General features: G+C 40.2%; 1 protein-coding gene across 5 annotated transcripts in view; it reads left to right on the forward strand.

Moving 5' to 3' along the window:
* Positions 1-18,116, forward strand: part of GRHL2 (grainyhead like transcription factor 2) — a 185,177-nt gene that overhangs the window by 75,481 nt on the left and 91,580 nt on the right. For all 5 annotated transcript variants that reach the window (XM_074386986.1, XM_003940680.4, XM_010351422.3 and 2 more), the window contains exons 5-7: positions 6,068-6,123; positions 10,056-10,212; positions 14,215-14,326. In XM_074386986.1, the coding sequence (XP_074243087.1) occupies positions 6,068-6,123; positions 10,056-10,212; positions 14,215-14,326 (325 nt within the window). The remainder of the gene's footprint in view (positions 1-6,067; positions 6,124-10,055; positions 10,213-14,214; positions 14,327-18,116) is intronic.

An 18,116-nucleotide genomic window follows, 5' to 3' on the forward strand; every position in this document is an offset into this window, starting at 1 on the left:
ATAATTAACTCCAGGCACGTTATTTGTAGAATTAACATAGTTTGCAGAGCATCTTGGAGTAAAAGCAAGAATGACTATTTGTTATTATCTGGATAGATGTATGATCATTAGTCCATTGATTTTATATTTATGTAGTCTGAAAGTGATCTTGGATCTAAACCCTATTCAATTTGATTGATTGACAACTGGTAGTCCATTTCTCCCAACACATTCAAAGGATAAAATCATGGCCTCACTTTTGATTAATGCACCCAGTTTTATTGTGTTTGTCTTAAACATGATGCAGTGGCTATGATGCCACCAAATTTCTATCACTTTGTTAATGTGTTTTAACATGAGGCAAAATTTTATAAAATCTATAACATTTACATTTTATACTTTAGGAGGATTTAAGTTTCTTTATATGTAGTCAAAGTTGATAAGACCAGATGACCCATTATTTAGATTAACAGAGCATTTATGTCTGTGAATGTCCCAGTTCTGTTAAAGCTGTTATTTAACTTTGCAGCACCATTTGACACTGTTGATCACTCCTCCCTCTTGCAAATTCTCTTGGCTTCGTGTCCACAACTTCAGTTATCATCTGTGTCCAAAAGACCTTCCAATTTTATTCTCCAGCCCAGTCCTCTCTTCTGAATGAATAATCTTTATTATATTTAACTGCCCATTTGATTTTTTACTTATCCCAAATCTAACTTACCATCTCCCCTGTGTTCCCCTTGTGCTCTCCAGCTTCATAAGTGGCGCTGCCATCTTCTGGTTGCTCAAGCTCTACCTTCGGTCCATCTAATCCATTATCAATTCTATCAGTTTTACATTCTTAACATCTCTGAAATTCATCCATTTGTCTCCACTGTACTTCACCATACTGGCCCAAGCACTCTCATTACATCTGTCCTCTAATATTGCCATTTCTGCTTTTGTTTACTGTGCCTGTGATAGTCTTTTCAAAATGGAAATCTGATCATATCACCCCCTTACTTAATCCCACTGCTCTTAGGATTAAAGATCTAAATCTTTTTTTTTCCAAGATAGAATCTTACTCTGTTGCCCAGGCTGGAGTGTACTGGTGCTATCTAGGCTCACCACAACTTCCGCCTCCCAGGTTCAAGTGATTCTCCTGCCTCAGCCTCCTGAGTAGCTGGGACTACAGGTGTCCACCACCATGCCCAGCTAATTTTTGTATTTTTAGTAGAGACAAGGTTTGGCCTTGCTGGCCAGGCTGGTCTTGAACTCCTGACCTCAAATGATCTGCCTGCCTCGGTCTCCCAAAATGCTGGGATTACAGGCCTGAGCCACCACGCCCAGCCAAAGATCTAAATCTTTAACAGGTTTATGAGGCACTTTGGAGTCTGCATCTCAAATGCTTCTCCCATCTTGTCTCATACACCTTCTTTCCTTCTGCTCTCTGCTCTGGGCTCCAACAGATTCTGTGAACCTCATATGCCCCCTTCTGACTCAGGACCTATGTGTATGTTGGTCCATGGGGTAGAATCGAGCTGTGCAATGCAATAACCACTAGCCATGTGTGATTTTTAAAATGAAATTAAGAATTCAGTTCATCAGTTCCATTAACTATATTTTATGTGTACATGCACCTAGAGGCCACCATATTGGACAGTGAAAATAGAGAACACTACTCATTGAAAAAAGCTCTACTGGACAATACTCCTCTGGAATATTCTTTACTACCTTTCTATACCCTTCCTTCTATGTGATTTCCTTAGGGAATCCCTTTTTATTCTCTTATTCCAATTCCTACTAGAATCAGTTTTCTATGTATCTAAATCCACCAGCCGAAGACCACCATGAACACATCCATAGTCAAAGTTACATTTATTTAGTCTGTCTCACCAGGGAACCCTTACGAGCATCTTAGGCAGGGTTGGGAGCTCTTCATAATGTTTGGTCATATACTGGATGAGTCCAGGGAGGGATTACAGAAGTGACAACCAGCTCTGGATTGGATACTGTCAAGATGTAGGGACACCCAGAAACTGAGCATCTCATGATTATTGTTCAGAAGGAGGAGACATTATTCACCTTGTCATTGTGTTATTGTCCTCTGGGGCTCTGTTGGAAGCACTGCGTACCTCCTGTTGCCCTGCTTACCTCCTGTCGCCCTTATCCGTATTTCTCTGGGAACATTGCACTCTGTTAGGAACATTAAGGTTGACTGTCAGTGGTGCCAGTTTTCGCTTTCTCATAGCCGTGAATGTGATGAGCTCATATAGAGCTATTGCTCTTCCTCAGAGTGCCTGCATATAGTTGGTAATTTTTAAAAATAAATAATTGTTTGATTAGTGTTTTTTCCTACTTGACCAGAAGCTTCATGAGAGCAGGGACCTTTTGTTCACCATTGTGTCTGTAGCACTGAACACAGTGCCTGATATAAAGTAAATGTTTAGTAAATTTTTATTGAAAGAGTAAATGAATGAATGAATAATGGGACCTAAAAAATTAGTGGCTGGTCAAAGACAAGAAGTTGTTTAACAATTTATGATTTCCTTACAGTTAAAGAATAATTGTCTTTTTGAGACAGATTCTTAGCCGATATCTCCTCTCCCCAACCTAAGAGAAAAAACAGAATTCCAATATTTGAGATTTAAATATGTTTACTATTGCCTAATGTCTAAGGTCCTTTAAGAGTAATTTATCAAATATATGTTATCATACCTTCTTTACTATCATTTTTCTGAGTTCAAATTTATAGAAGCACTACATCAAGTCACAGTAAAATGCAGTGATGTTGGCTGTCTGACTGCCTTTTGGGATCCTACAAATTATACAGATCTCCAAGCAACTGTGGAAACTTGATAACTATAACCAGAATGGCCTGGGCATTCTGGTTCTAATTCCTTAGAGCCATGTGACCAATAATATAATCAGGTCTCATCTAAAGGATGGTGATGTTTTCTAGGTACACTATCCATTTAATTCTTTTAAAATTATGAAGATAATGTAACAGAATTAAAAAGAAAATTTTAAGCTTGACAAGAAGTAATATCTTTGTCTGTAGCATGGTAACTACAGTAGTCACCACTACTGTAACATGGAACTATGACAAACATTTACTTTCTCACAATTCTTGTCCTCAGGCATTCATGCATTGAAGTGGGATTCTGTATTTCAGCCAGCATGTAGTTGAGTCTTTCTGAGTCTGAAGATTTCTAGTATCACACTTTCTCATGCCATATGGGGATTAGAACCATAGAATTTACTAATCCCATATGGGGATTAGAACCATAGAATTTACAAGTCCAATATGCTTTAGGAGGCTAGCCTATCCTCAGGCTGCAGAAGTCTATGGCATGGACAGTAATTCATTCTTGCCATGTTTACTAATGCTGATTCACTATGGTTTTTATGGATTACTGCATATTCCTTAGAGCAAAGACTTTGAATAATACCTCTGTGTCTCCAAGTCACTTCTCTAAATGCTTTTTTCATATTACCCTCCTACTCCAGAATTTTCTAATTCCTGACCGTATTAAATGTAAATACATTTTTCTAAATCAGCCTTGTCCAGTTGAACTTTCTGCAAGTGATGAAAATTTCTTTTTGAACTATCCAATATTAGTCACTAGCCAATGTGTTAATATAGTACTTGAAATGTGGCTAGTTGACTGAGGAACTGAATGTTTAAATTTATTTCAGTCTAATCAACTTAAATTTAAATAGCACATGGAGCTGGGGGCTACCGTATTGGGGAGCAAGACCTAAATTTTCAAGTCCCTCCTAAATAACCAGGCAAGGCCAGTGTCCTTGGCTTCATGTATGCACCACATTTGTGCTCATCATTTTTGTCTTGACTCATGGTGGCCCTCTCTTGCTTGGGTTACTTTGTCTCAGTTCCTTCAATTAATCCAGGCTCTCTTTGGTTTCCAAGGGTCAGAGCAAAGCTCACCAGCTCTATGAATTTTGCTGATCTTTCTTTCCTGGAAATGCCCACTCTGTGCTTTTCCAGTAGGAACATATGAATGAATGAATGAATCAATCAATCAATCAACATAGACTTTCATATATAGTCATTTGCTTTTAGTTTTTTTTTTTTTTTAATGTAAATTTATTCCATCCCCTTAACCAGTTTTTATCTCTCTGAGGCCAGGAAAGTGTCACATATAATTCTGTATTTCTTCTGGCACCAAAGCAGATAGTTTCCATTGACTGCTTTACTGATTACCTGACTTATTGCAAAAGAAATACAAATCTGTACCTCTGTCTGTCATGATTATTTAATCAGCCAAAAAGTATTTGGGCAATGTTCGTGGGATTCATTTTAAAGTTTGAAGGGAAGACCACCTCCTTGAATTCAAGGAATAAGATTGGATAAAAAGAAGGATCATAAATACCTATGGAAACTGTGATATAAGGTATGCTGAATTCCAGAGATGATGGTTAGGGGTTGTGAGGAAGTTTGGAAAATAGCTGTGATAACCTTTTTCCTATGGAAGGAAACCCTTGAAATGCTGGTCAAAGAATACAAATTTATTGCACAGAAATGAGAGGCAGGAAGGTTATTTCATAGGAAGAGACATTTGGAAAATGGTCATAGTGAAAGAACTAGATGTGTGGTCAGCAGTATTCTACTATACTCACTTCAGATCAAGAACTAGGGCTTTTGGTCATCTACTTAAAAGTTTCTAAAATGTAGCAAAACACAGCCTATATGCACTGTACATATAACTGAACATCTTGAGACCCAAGCTGCTTTGTGTGAAATACTAAACTTAGTTTCCCCAGAAAACGTACTCTTACAATATTGTGATAATGAAAATCCTTAGAGAAGGGCACAGAATAGGGTCAAACTGTTACTTTATAATAGTATTTATACATGTACCTAATGCTCATTATGTACCAGGCTCTATTCTAAGTAACTTTATTTTTTTTTTTAAGAAAACAGGGTCTTAGGCTGGGCATGCTGGTTTATGCCTGTAATCCCAGCACTTTGGGAGGCCAAGGTGGGTGGATCATGAGGTCAGGAGTTCAAGGCCAGCCTGGCCAACATGGTGAAACCCTGTCTACTAAAAATACAAAACATTAGCTGGGCATGGTAGCCAGTGCCTATAATCCCAGCTACCTAGGAGGTTGAGGCAGGAAAATCACTTGAACCCAGAAGGTGGAGGTTGCAGTGAGCTGAGATTGCGCCACTGCACTCCAGCCTGGGCGATAGAGCGAGACTCAGTCTCAAAAACTAAAAAGGAAATAGGGTCTTAATAGGCACTCCAGCACCTGCCTTCCAGGTGCTGGAGTGAAGTGATGTGATCATAGCTCACTGCAGCCTTTAACTCTTGGGCTTCAAGTGATGCTCCCACCTCAACTTTCTGGGTTGCTGGGGCCACAGGAATGAGCCACCACACACAGCTAATTTTATTTTAATTTTTGTTAAGACAGATCTTGCTTTATTGTCCAGGCTGATCTGAAACTCCTGGCTTCACACTATCCTCCTGCCTTGGCCTCCCAAAGTGCTAGATTACAGGCATGAGCCACCATGCCCAGCCTATTCTTAGCACTTTTTAAAAACTTATTTAATTCTTATAATTATTATAAATAGAAATTTTATAGATGAAGAAAATATAGCATTTGCCTCATTTTACACAGGTAGCAGATAAAAGAGCTGGAACTTGACCCTAGACAATCTTGTTCCAGAAACTATGTTCTTAACCATTCTACTGTATTGCTTTTTGCTGTGCTATATGACCTCTGTGTAATTAGTGTTCTATTAATTCAGAATTTATGACATTTGGAATAAGTGTTGGAGACAATAAGAAATGAAAGAGATGTATTATGTACTTGAGGAAACAGTTTCCAGTACCTCCAACACTGTAGAAACACCTGTGGACATGTGAGTAACATACAAAGCACAAATGTATTTTCTGTTGAGTGTACCTCTTAGTGAGCAGGTGATGGGTGAGTTCTATGACTACTTTTGCTGTAGTTGAAAACATAATATCAAATACATAACTTTCCTAGTGAGAGAATAAAATAGTTGGGATACATTGATTATTATCATTTTTGCATAATGACTTACCTATTTGTTTTAATTTCAATGACTCATGTTTTGCAGAAATTTCGGAGTGCTTCAGTTGGTGCTGAGGAGTACATGTATGATCAGACCTCAAGGTGAGTTACCAGGAGATGCATTCTTAGAAACTGATTAACTAATAACTCTTTTAATGTACCTTCAAATTATAGTTTTAAGCCTTTTTTCTTTGTAAACTTTTACAGAACAGTGTGATTTTCTTTGCCTCAGTGCTTTTTTTTTTTTATATATATACAAAGAACTTCTATATCATTATTTCCAGTCTTGACCAATTTTCTGGGGCCTGCACCCCTTTTCTTCCTTCTGTTGGCTAGACATTACTTCTTAGGTGTTCCTCTGAACCTTGTACTCATGTGCCTCCAACCCAACAAATGTAATATGAAGCTCTACTTTTTTTTCTTCTTCTTTCCTTCCTCTTCCTCTTGTTTCACACCTGGTGTTCTGCTTTTATTTCCTGTTCTGGCTAATGATGTACCCATTATCCAAGCCACCCCAGTTAGAGGTAAAGGATCTGGCTTCCTTCCTGTTGGACTTTCCAAGCACTTGCCAAATGATGAATTGTCTGTTCCAACTATCATCTCTTTTCCAAATTACCCTTGTCAACTTTCTCCTGAACTAGTGCAATACATTGGATCTCCCTGCCAACCCTTCTTTTTTGTTCCACTGTGCACATAGCTAGCTACCCGCTGTCGTGCACTCAGGTGCCTTCCATGTGCAGCGGTGTGAGTAGGATTGGGGATAAGATATAATTTCTCCTTACAAGAGGTCCATACACTTTTGGAGGAGACAAATGTGATGGCAGACGAATTGCAAAATACTTGCTAAGAGATGAATCCTGCTACAGAGATATATAAACAGAGCTAAGTGGACCTATAGGCCTGGACATGTATGTAGGAGTAGGAGAGCATGTGGGGGTAGGGGCAGATCTTCACAGGAAGTGGCATTTGAACTGGATCTTGAAGGATTAATAGCAGGTGTTTTCTAAGGAAAGACGATTAAGAACATTCAGATAGAAAAGTCATGCTTTAAGGCCTTGGTTATGATCATGTCTGAAGACAGGAGAGACTAGCAGCTGTGTGTGGTGGCTGATGCCTATGATCCAGCACTTTAGGAGGCTGAGGGAGGAGGATCACTTGAGTTCAGAAGTTCAAGACTGGCCTGGCCAACATAGTGAGACTTCATCTCTGTTACTTACTAAAAAAATAGAGAGCAAGAGAGTGGCAAGAATGAATTTGTCTCCCCCCGTTACAAAACTTACCAAAGATTTCATCATTTCGGCAGAATTGAACTCAAATTCCTTATGAGGGTCATCAAGGTCCTCTGTGTTTTGGTCCCTCTTTACTTAAAATCCCATCTCTTATTATGTTTCTTGCCCCTTTGCTTTTACATGTCTGCCCCTCTTCCATTCTCTGTTTTCTCTTAGCATCCTCTGTTTCCTTCTGGGTCTTACTCTAGTCTCAGGCTCCCCACTCATCCTCCCCAGATCATCTTATTTAGAATTTGGTTGTGTTATGGCAGTGGGGGCATGGAGCGGGAGGCAGGAAAAACTGAATTTGAAATTGTCCTTTAAAAGGTGGGAATAGGAGTTTAATTTGCATGCTGTAAATCTAGAGTACTATGTCAGTAGCTGCCAGGCCAGTGGATAGAGCGAGGACTTAACAGTGACTTGACCTGGTTTCTCTTTCTCCTGATGCCGTAGCCCGGCAGAGTGAGTACGTCTCTTAGCCTCTCCTTATCTGTGAAATGAGGAAGGTGGGCTGAATCTTGGGTTTTTATCCTGGGTCATGGACAGGCTTGATGGACACAAATCCCTGAAATTATATTAAAAACTATTTATGTTCAGCCGGGCGCGGTGGCTCAAGCCTGTAATCCCAGTACTTTGGGTGGCTGAGGCGGGTGGATCATGAGGTCAAGAGATCGAGACCATCCTGGTCAACATAGTGAAACCCCATCTCTACTAAAAATACAAAAAATTAGCTGGGCATGGTGGTGTGTACCTGTAATCCCAGCTACTCAGGAGGCTGAGGCAGGATAATTGCCTGAACCTAGGAGGCGGAGGTTGCGGTGAGCTGAGATCGCGCCATTGCACTCCAGCCTGGGTAACAAGAGCGAAACTCCGTCTTAAAAAAAAAAAAAAAAAAAAAAAAAAAAAAAAAAAAAAAAAAATTCTTTATGTTCATAAGCGCCTTTATCTGGGAAGGAAAGTTCACTGCTTTCTTCATGTTTTCAAAGCAGTCTGTGACCAAGACAAGACATAAGCTACTGGTCTAGGTGATTCCTAATATCATGTCCAGGCCTAAAATGTGAGGATTCAGTGGTACTCTACTGAAATTGCTTTTTCAGACAAAATAGCAGTGGAATCATTTCTGTTTTGAATGATTTATTTTCCACCTTCTTTGGAATTTGCTTAGTTTATTAGCTTAAGCCTATAATTTTTTTTAAATCATAAAAGAGGAGCATTATTTTGTCCTTCAGATTTTTTCTCATTATAAAAGCTAAAAAATAAAATATTACATAAATATTTAACATAGAAAGCAAGAGCCCCCCATAATCCTATCAGGAGGCCATTTTCAGAGACAAAGTTTGAGTCATCTTTGTGCCCAGCCTTTCAGCAACTATGAAATAAAAGTGCTAAAACAAAATAAAACAAGAAACTCAATGGAAATTTTCTGATGATCTGGAAAACACATAATGTTATTAGATTGTCACTGTGTGCCATCCTTTAGTATAGCAGAAATATTTCTGAATGAATGTGTTAAACAAAAAAAGATTGTGATTCATACCTGTTGCATTATTTTAAATAATTGATATACTCTTTGAAGTTGGGAAAAATCAGTGCTTTTCTTTTGTAAATTTTATTTATTTATTTATTTTTTTTTTGAGGTGGAATCTCATTCTGTTGCCCAGGCTGGAGTGTAATGGCACGATCTCGGCTTACTAACCGGGTTCAAGCAATTTTCCTGCCTCACCCTCCCAAGTAGCTGAAATTACAGGCTATGCCACCACACCTAGCTAAATTTTTTTTTTTTTTTTGTAGTTTTATTAGAGATGGGGTTTAACCATGTTAGCCAGATGGTCTCAATCTTCTGACCTCATGATCCACCCATCTTGGCCTCCCAAAGTGCTGGGGTTACAGGCGTGAGCCACCTCACCCAGCCTATATCATGTTTTTAAAAAAATATGAGGGACACTATTTAAAGCAGGGATCTGCATACTTTTTTTGAAATGAACTAGAGAGTAGGAATTTTAGGTTTGGCAGGCTTTCTCTCTACCATGGTGACTCAAGCTTGCTGTTGTAGTATGAAAGCAGTCATAGACAGTATGTAAACAAATGAGTGCAGCTGTGTTCCAATAAACCTTTATTTACAAAAACAGGCAGTGAGATGGATTTGGCCCTTGGGCCAATATTTGCAAACCCCTGGTTTAGAACAACCCTGTCATGAGTTATTCTACAGGCTTGAAAACAAGAAGCAAAAGACAAAGTACTTGCTGTGATTAGGGAACTAGAGTCTCAGGTGAATGTTTGAGTTTTGGATTTTCATGTTTTGAGATGTTTTAAAGTAAGATACAGCTATTTGTAACATCTTGGTTAGACAAAAAATAAAACATTAGGTATATATAGGAATTGAACAAAATCATTTATTTAGTTGTTTTGTTGTTAGGGTAAAAGTGGCAAATTCTCTCGACTCTTAAGCTTCAAGCATTACCTATTTGCCAGCTAAAATCTATCAGGGGTTCTTCTGGTAGAGCTTGCACAATTGGCCAGGCACATCGTGGACTTTCTCCTCTTCCAAACCATCTGGTTTATGGGCCACTATTAGAAATGTTGTATACATTGTATTAGCAGTGACCTTCGGTCTGGTCTCATCTCTTTTGCCATACGCTGTGTTTTGTCTCCAAAACAGTAAACTCTGATTAGTATTCATGTGAGATGCTATTAATGTGCAATTGATCAAAAAAGCAGAAATGTCCAAATGAGTGGATCTGACCACTGTTTGTTTTCTGTTCACAGTGGCACGTTTCAGTACACCCTGGAAGCCACCAAATCTCTCCGTCAGAAGCAGGGGGAGGGCCCCATGACCTACCTCAACAAAGGACAGTTCTATGCCATAACACTCAGCGAGACCGGAGACAACAAATGCTTCCGACACCCCATCAGCAAAGTCAGGGTAGGGGCCACATTTCTCAGATAAAGTACAAAGGAATCTGATGAATGGAATGGCTACCTCACAGCCTTGTGGAATGGCTTGGAAAAAAAAAAATAAAACCTTCAACATAAATAATTCTAGAACGAATGTCAGAGAGCAGGGGCAAGAGCACTTACTGGCTTGCAGTTTATCATTGTAATCAGTAACCAGTAAACCCGAGGGAAGGGACATGGTTGAACGTGCTATCTGACTGTATCCAAGGAATTTTCCTGCTTCACTCACTGCTTGCGTGCTTCCTCGTTGTTGTTGTTTTCAAACAATTGATCTTGATTTTTCAAGTAAGTAGCTGTAAGCAGAACCTCTCTGTAGGTGAGAAAGAGCTTTGTTCTATTCTGTAAAGGAGAATGCAATTCACTCTGAATCCCTGGGCCTGGTGGAACTTGGTTTAAAAGCCTTCTGCAGCCCAGTGCTTTCTCAGGGTTCCAGAGAGAGGCATGATCCCCACTAGGAGTCGCTTAGTGACTTTCAGATTCATGAGTTTTCAGACTGAGTTTTCAGATTCATGAGTGTTAGTGCTACTTGTGTGAAATGAAACTGGCACTCCCTGCTCTGGAAGCCTGCCAGCTTCTGGTGTACTTGCTACTGCCACGAAGGTGAGGCGGGTGGTGGGGGGCAGTAATCCCTCTCTACTGAAAAGGAAAATTGTAGCACAGCTCTGGAAACAAGTGAAAGGACTTTCCCAGTCTGTTCTAAACTGATTTATGCTGTTGTGTCCATGATGCCCAGCCCACCTGATTTTAGTCACAGCTCCCTCCTCTTAACCACTTAAGAACACTTAAGAAGGGGGCACATGGTGTGCCTAGAGTGCACACAACTCGGGCATGACCCCCAGTGCAGGTGGGGCACGGGTCCCGCACAAGGCTGAACCCGCTGCAGGGAGAAAGTTGCCTGGCGTGCTGTGTGCCCATCAGGAGAATTATAAGTTCTAATGCTGTGATTAAGACCCTGGTAGAGAATATGCTATCACAATAATAATAAGTGTCATAAAAGAACAATTCATATTTATTATCTTCTAACACCAGGCACTGTATTAGGTGCCATCTGTCTAGCAACTTGTTGAAACTGACAGAAACCCTATCAAAAAGGCACTATTGTTTTTATGATATTACAGATAAGAAAACCTGGTGATAAAATTTCGGAAGCTCGTAACTGGCAAAGCTTACATAGCTAAAAGGTCGGGGAACCAGGATCTACCCCAGGTCATCAAACGCCTGAACCCACCTCTCTTTACCACAAGGGTGTGCTGTGTTGAGCAGCATGGAGGGCTGAAATACAGGGAAATGTTAGTCTGGATATATTTCCCTCTGGATATATTTTCTTTTTTTTCTGAGATGGCGTCTCACTCTGTCACCCAGGCTAGAGTGCAAGTGTGCGATCTCGGCTTACTGCAACCTCCGCCTCCCAGGTTCAAGCGATTCTCCTGCCTCAGCCTCCTGAGTAGCTGGGATTACAGGTGCATGCCACCATGCCCAGCAAATTTTTGTATTTTTAGTAGAGGTGGGGTTTCACCATGTTGGTCAGGCTGCTCTGGAACTCCTAACCTCGTGATCTGCCCGTCTCAGCCTCCCAAAGTGCTGGGATTACAGGTGTGAGCCGCTGTGCCCGGCCTCTGAATATATTTTCTATAAATTACATCCTCCCTCTCCCATATATGAGCATCTGGTGAGAAGACACTGAATAAATTTGTTTTTTTTGTTTTGTTTTGTTTTGTTTTGTTGTTTGTTTGTTTGTTTTTGTTTTTTTAAGCCTGTAAATTCCAAGTGTGGGTATAACTCATATACACCCTTTTAAACACCGTTACCATCAACCTGGAATAAATGATGGGTGGTTAGTATTCTAAGGTCATGACAACAGTTTGGCATACAGGGACTTTCCCAAGAATTCTACTTTGCTGATATTATGAAAATAATATAATGAGAAAATTTTATTTCTGTATGTTCTGTTTTGGCTAAAATGAAGAATCCCCGCCCCCCCCCCCCCCCGCCGGCCCTTTTTTTAAGGACTTTAACTTCCACCCTTGGAGGTTAAGTTGGCACCTCTCAGAGTGACTCTTTCTTACTCCCTGGCTCTGGGGCAGGAAGGAGAAATGTGCTTGTAACCTACCAGCATTTATTTCTGTGAAGAGTCATAACAAGAGTCATAATAACATTTCATTCCAAGTCGAAGCATGTAAGGAGTGGTAATAACAGTTTTAAACTGCTTTTTTCTTTATCACTGAAGAAATAAATTTCCATACCAAGAATATGCCATTATTTATGCTAATTTAGACACTTGCCAGAAAAAATATTACTTTAAATGTTATTTTTATTTTGAGGTAGAAATAAATACCAGGAAGCCACACAGTAAAGTTTTACACATAAATGGAAAAGCTTGAGGAAGTGGGAGAGGGTAGAATGAAAAGCTGGCTGAGCTCACAGTTGCACCAGCACAGAGAATGGTTTTCTTTATTGTCATGTACCCAGTGCCTCTGAAGATCACACTGCTTGTGAATTTGCAGTAATATGGATATGTATTTCTAAACAGTTTTCTTAACCAACATCTGCTTTCTTGTGTAAAAATTATTTACATCTACTTTAGGAAGGAGCCAGGGTTTGGAGGAACAGCCAGCACCAGCATGTATTTGCTGTATGTTATTTGTCAGGTGCCAAGGTGAATGGCAGATACTGTTTCTGTCCTCAAATTTGATATTAATTGGGAAGACATTGCCATCAACTGAATAATTGTAAATAAGAAAGTGACTACAAATGTGTAAACTGCTACAAAGGAGAAGGTGATTTTGGTCTTGGTTTTGGTTTTTAAAACAGGGTCTCTCCCTCTGTCACCCGGGCTGGAGTGAAGTAGGATGATCACCACTCATTGAAGCCTCAACCTCCCAGGCTCAAGTGGGTCTTCCTGTCTCAGCCTCCCAAGTAGCTGTGACTTTAGATGTGCACCACTATTCCTGGATTTTTGTTTTATTTTATTTTTTGAAGAGGCAAGGTCTCACTATGTTGCCCGGGCTGGTCTTGAATTCCTGGACTCAAGCGATCTTCCCACCTCAGTCTCCCAAAGTGTTGGGATTACAGGCGTGAGTCACCCGGCCCAGTCCTAAGAAGTACTTAAGGAATGAGAGTCTATGAAATATTCTTCTGGAATAGTAGGAAAGTGCCTAAGAAGTGTTTTGGATGTGGAGCGAGAGGAGGAGTATTCCTGATACTTTAATTAAAGGTTTTTTTTAGAAGAAGTTGTTTTTGGTACTGTCTCCATTTCATAAATGATGGTGAATTAATGTGTATTTAGTTTAATGAGGCTGTTGATAATTTAGAACTGAAAAGAGTTTTGAATTCTTATTTCTGCAAGATATAATTAGTTTCTCAAGCTCATTTTTAAAGTACATCCACATTATATTTAAATAGATATCATAGTTGCCCTTGTATTTTTCCGTGTATGAAATATCTGTAGTTTAGATCTATGTTCATCAATAGGAATTTGTCTTTTAGCATTTTCCTCATTTCCTTAGTATTTTTCTCATTAATTTTGATATTCCAGCCTGAGGCACTTAATTAGACCACAAACAGATGTTTGCTACTTTACAAATGGCATCACATTTTATGTTTAAGGAGTAGGGATGTCAAAAGTATGCTTGTTTCTAATACAAGAAAGAAAAATTTTGAGGGGTTTCTGCTGACCTCACAAACTAATACATTTGTTGATAATTGGTGTATCTGCTTGTTTATAACCTCCTGGTAAAACCGATGTGGGACTCTTTTTTCCCCCCCTCCATGCTGTTCTTACTTTTCAATCATTTTTTAAGTAAGTCCATTTTATAGCAAAACAGACCATATAACCAAGCTTGTCTGGGCTTTTCTAAAGCAAGTAAAGCAGCATGACACAAACACACCTCTGGTAGAACTTCTAGAACTGGAGACTGAGGCAACAGAGGCACTGGACAAAAAGTAAGCTCCACGATTCTCGCCTCTGCAGAGCGTGGTGATGGTGGTCTTCAGTGAAGACAAGAACAGAGACGAACAGCTCAAATACTGGAAATACTGGCACTCTCGGCAGCATACAGCGAAGCAGAGGGTCCTTGACATTGGTAAGTTGACCTTGACTTCCCTGCATAGTCCTCAGTAGACTGACATGTTGTCTTGATGCCAAGGGGAGCCCGGCACAGTAATCACAGCTGGAGCCACAGAGCTCTTGTGATGTGCCAGGCACTAGTCTATGCACCTGTCCTGTGTCAGGACATTAAGTGCAGATCAGACTGAGTAACCAAAACCAGGCTAAGCTGAGAGCAAAGACTTTTCTATTCTAATAAAGTCAGCTGTGTCTCATAAAATCATAGTCATATATTTAGATTTGCAATGACCATCTCGGTTTCTAAAACGTGTTTTCATGGACTCCCCGTTTGAGCCTAATAGGCAGTCAGCAGGTCAGATGAACCCTTATCCCTATGACGTAAATAAACTCAGGCTTATGTGACCCTAGGGCATTTGGCAAAGGTCACGTGTCTACACAGTGAGTTTCTAGTTCTCTGTCAGGTATTCTTTCCATTTCAACACATGCCTAGTGTAAGCAGTGCTAGGTGATCAGGCAAGTGAACCATTTAAAGAAGGAGTGAATCTGTCAGGAGTCTGTATACCCTTAAACATGAAGTCCATTCTGTAGAGATCAGCAGCCCCCTAGATGGCACATTACTCAGGGTCCAATCTGGAAGGCAACACCCATGCCCAATAATTCACTGGGCATGAACTCATTGCCAAGGTTGGAAAGGCTGAAGGCACAGTGAGGCAATCCAGCTATTACCTGCAGGGCTGGAGAATCAAAGGGAGGAGGAGGAGGTGGTTGTTGGAGAAGCCACCCAGCAGGAGCCGGGACCACAGAGGGAGCTGCTTTCCAATGGGAGATGAAAGCACAGCAGAATCGCTGCCAGACACATTCCCAATGCCAAGAGGGAGGAGGAGAAATGTCCTGGATTCTCTCTGCTTCCCAATCTCCTGCCAGTGCCTCCCATTCTGCCTCCCATTGGCAGAATTGCACTCAGAGTCAGAGGGCACATTACCCTGGAAAGTGCAGCTTGTAGAATCAACCTCTGAGATGCAGGGCATCATAGGGGAAGTCAGGGAATGGAACTTCAAGCTTCCAAAAATTGCTTAAAAGCAGACAGTAGTGTGTGTGTTTCCATATAATTTTAACACTTTCCATAAGAAGTCATTTCTCATTTATAGACTTTATTACCCCATTTTGCTGACTAAGATGCTGCATCCAGATGAGTGTGGGCTAAGTGAAGGTTCCCTTCATCTTGGGTATGACGAGGTATTACTGAGACTTGCAAAGGATGATTACTTTGATTTCTTATACACTGCAATGAGGATTTTTCAGGACTTCCATTTTACCCTGGCTCAGACTCCTTGACCACAGTGGCAGAGTTTAGTCACTAGGTTAGGGTCAGAGTCTCACCATAGAAGATACTGAGACTAGTTAATGGAAAATAGTTAAGCCACATCTCACCCCTGCATCACATACATACACCCATTGTATTAACTAGTGAAACATATTTATTGAATAAACAAGGAAACAGGCCTAGGTAGGCTCACTGATTCCCCCTCAGATAATTCGTGCAAGAGGTAGGATAAGATCTGTCTTGCCGACCCGAAGTTGATAAACTAAACCAAGACCTGGTGACTAGGACAGGGGTTGGGGATACTTGCCTTAACCTGTTTAGTTAAATCTGCATAGAGCAGAGGAACAATTTTATTTTATTTGAAAAGTTAGCCTTATAATTATTACCTAAGAAAATGAAAGGAGCAATTAAAGAGAAATATGGACTAGGTCCAAATAAGGCAAATAATAAAAGCATTTTACTGGCATACCTGTTGATCCAACTTTGCTAGTGTTGCAGGGTTTACTTTTCTGAGACTGGCATGATTTCTCAGATCTTGTGAGACTTCAGGTCTTCTCTTCTTTATCATCTCTTGTCTGCCTTCAGACTTTTCTTTCTGTATACGCATGTGTCCCCATAGGCACACACATGCTTTTTCTCTGAGATTCATGATATTTACTAAGTAGCTTCATGGCTAACTTGGCTACTTGCTTCCAACCTGAGAACAAGGCATTAAATCCACCACTTAGTTTCAATGAAACATATATTTTCTGAGCACAGTCTCTACCCTAACCTCAACCTGACATCTGCTCACACAGAGTGAGAAAATATGCAAAAATCTCATATAATTCATTCTTCTGCTAGATTAAAAAAAACCAAATCATGTATTTCTCTGCTAGTGGGTTGTAAATACCATTTTCCATGTAAAGGAGCATTGATGGTGTCCTGGCACATATGTCTGCCTGTCACATCATCATCAGCTTTAACTCTGGAGTATGATGTTGAGAAAGTTTCTGGGGTCACCCCTTGTCTCCACCAGGAGTATCATGAAGGGTTATGGGTGCCTGCAGAAGGTGAAGGAAGGCAGAGAGTGCGTGGGCCATACATTTGCTGGTTTGGGTTAGGAACCTTCTAATGGCCTAAAAATTAAAAAAACAAAACAAAACAAACCAAAACAAAAAAACACAAAAAACTACCCAGAATTATTTAATGCATTTCTTTTTCAAGACCTCTGTGAAGCTGGAGGTTAAAGTCAGGGCTGAAAAGTCACAGTTCTCAAATTTCCACCAGCATCTGTGGTCTGTAGATTCAACCACGCCAGCCAGGCAGTGACCCTGAAGCTGGAGCTAGAGACAGAGATGAGGCCCCCTTAGCGAAAGCAAGGATTCTTTCTTTAAATGGATACATAATTACACATACTCATGGAGTGCCTGTGATATTTTGATACAAGCATATAATATGCAATGATCAAATTAGGGCATTTAGGATATCGATCGCCTCAGACATTTACCAATTCTTTGTGTTCAGAATATCCCAAATCTTTTAGCTATTTTGAAATATATAATAAAGTATTGCTACTTATAGTCACTCAACTCTGCTATTGAATTATTGAATTCTGGACCTTATTCCTGCTATCAAACTGTGTGCCCATTAACCAACCTCTCTTCATCCCACTCTTCCTGTCTCCCTTCCCAGCCAGGCTGACCCCAAGTGACCCACCTGCCTTGGCCTCCCAAAGTGCTGGGATTGCAGGCAAGAGCCACTGTGCCTGGCCAAAAAAACTAATTTTCTTGTTTAAAAGCCAAGATGCTAAGAGGGGAGAATTTTACCCAAGGTCACACACCTGATAAGTGGTATGGAGGTGGGATAGAAACCCAAGAATGCCAGAATGTGCACCATTTTTTAAAAGCAGTCATTTGTTATTGGTCATTAGAGAAATACAAATCAAAACAACATTGAGATACCATCTTACACGCCAGTTAGAATGGTGATCATTAAAAAATCAGGAGACAACAGATGCTAGAGAGGGAGAAATAGGAGCACTTTTACACTGTTGGTGGGAGTGTAAACTAGTTCAACCGTTGTGGAAGACAGTGTGGCAATTCCTCAAGGACCTAGAAAGAGAAATATCATTTGACCCAGCAATCCCATTACTGGGTATATACCCAAAGGATTATAAGTCATTCTATTATAAAGATACATGCACACGTATGTTTATTGTGGCACTGTTCACAATAGCAAATACTTGGAACCAACCCAAATGCCCAAATGATAGACTGGATAAGGAAAATATGGCACATATACACCATGGAATACTATGCAGCTATAAAAAAGGATGAGTTCATGTCCTTTGCAGGGACATGGATAAAGATGGAAACCATCATTCTCAGCAAGCTGACACAAGAACAGAAAACCAAACACCACATGTTCTCACTCGTAAGTGGGTGTTGAGCAATCAGAACACATAGACACAGAGAGGGAAACATCACACACTGGGACCTGT

This window comes from Saimiri boliviensis, chromosome 15 (genome assembly GCF_048565385.1).
Source record: "Saimiri boliviensis isolate mSaiBol1 chromosome 15, mSaiBol1.pri, whole genome shotgun sequence".
Classification (NCBI taxonomy): Eukaryota; Metazoa; Chordata; class Mammalia; order Primates; family Cebidae; genus Saimiri; species Saimiri boliviensis.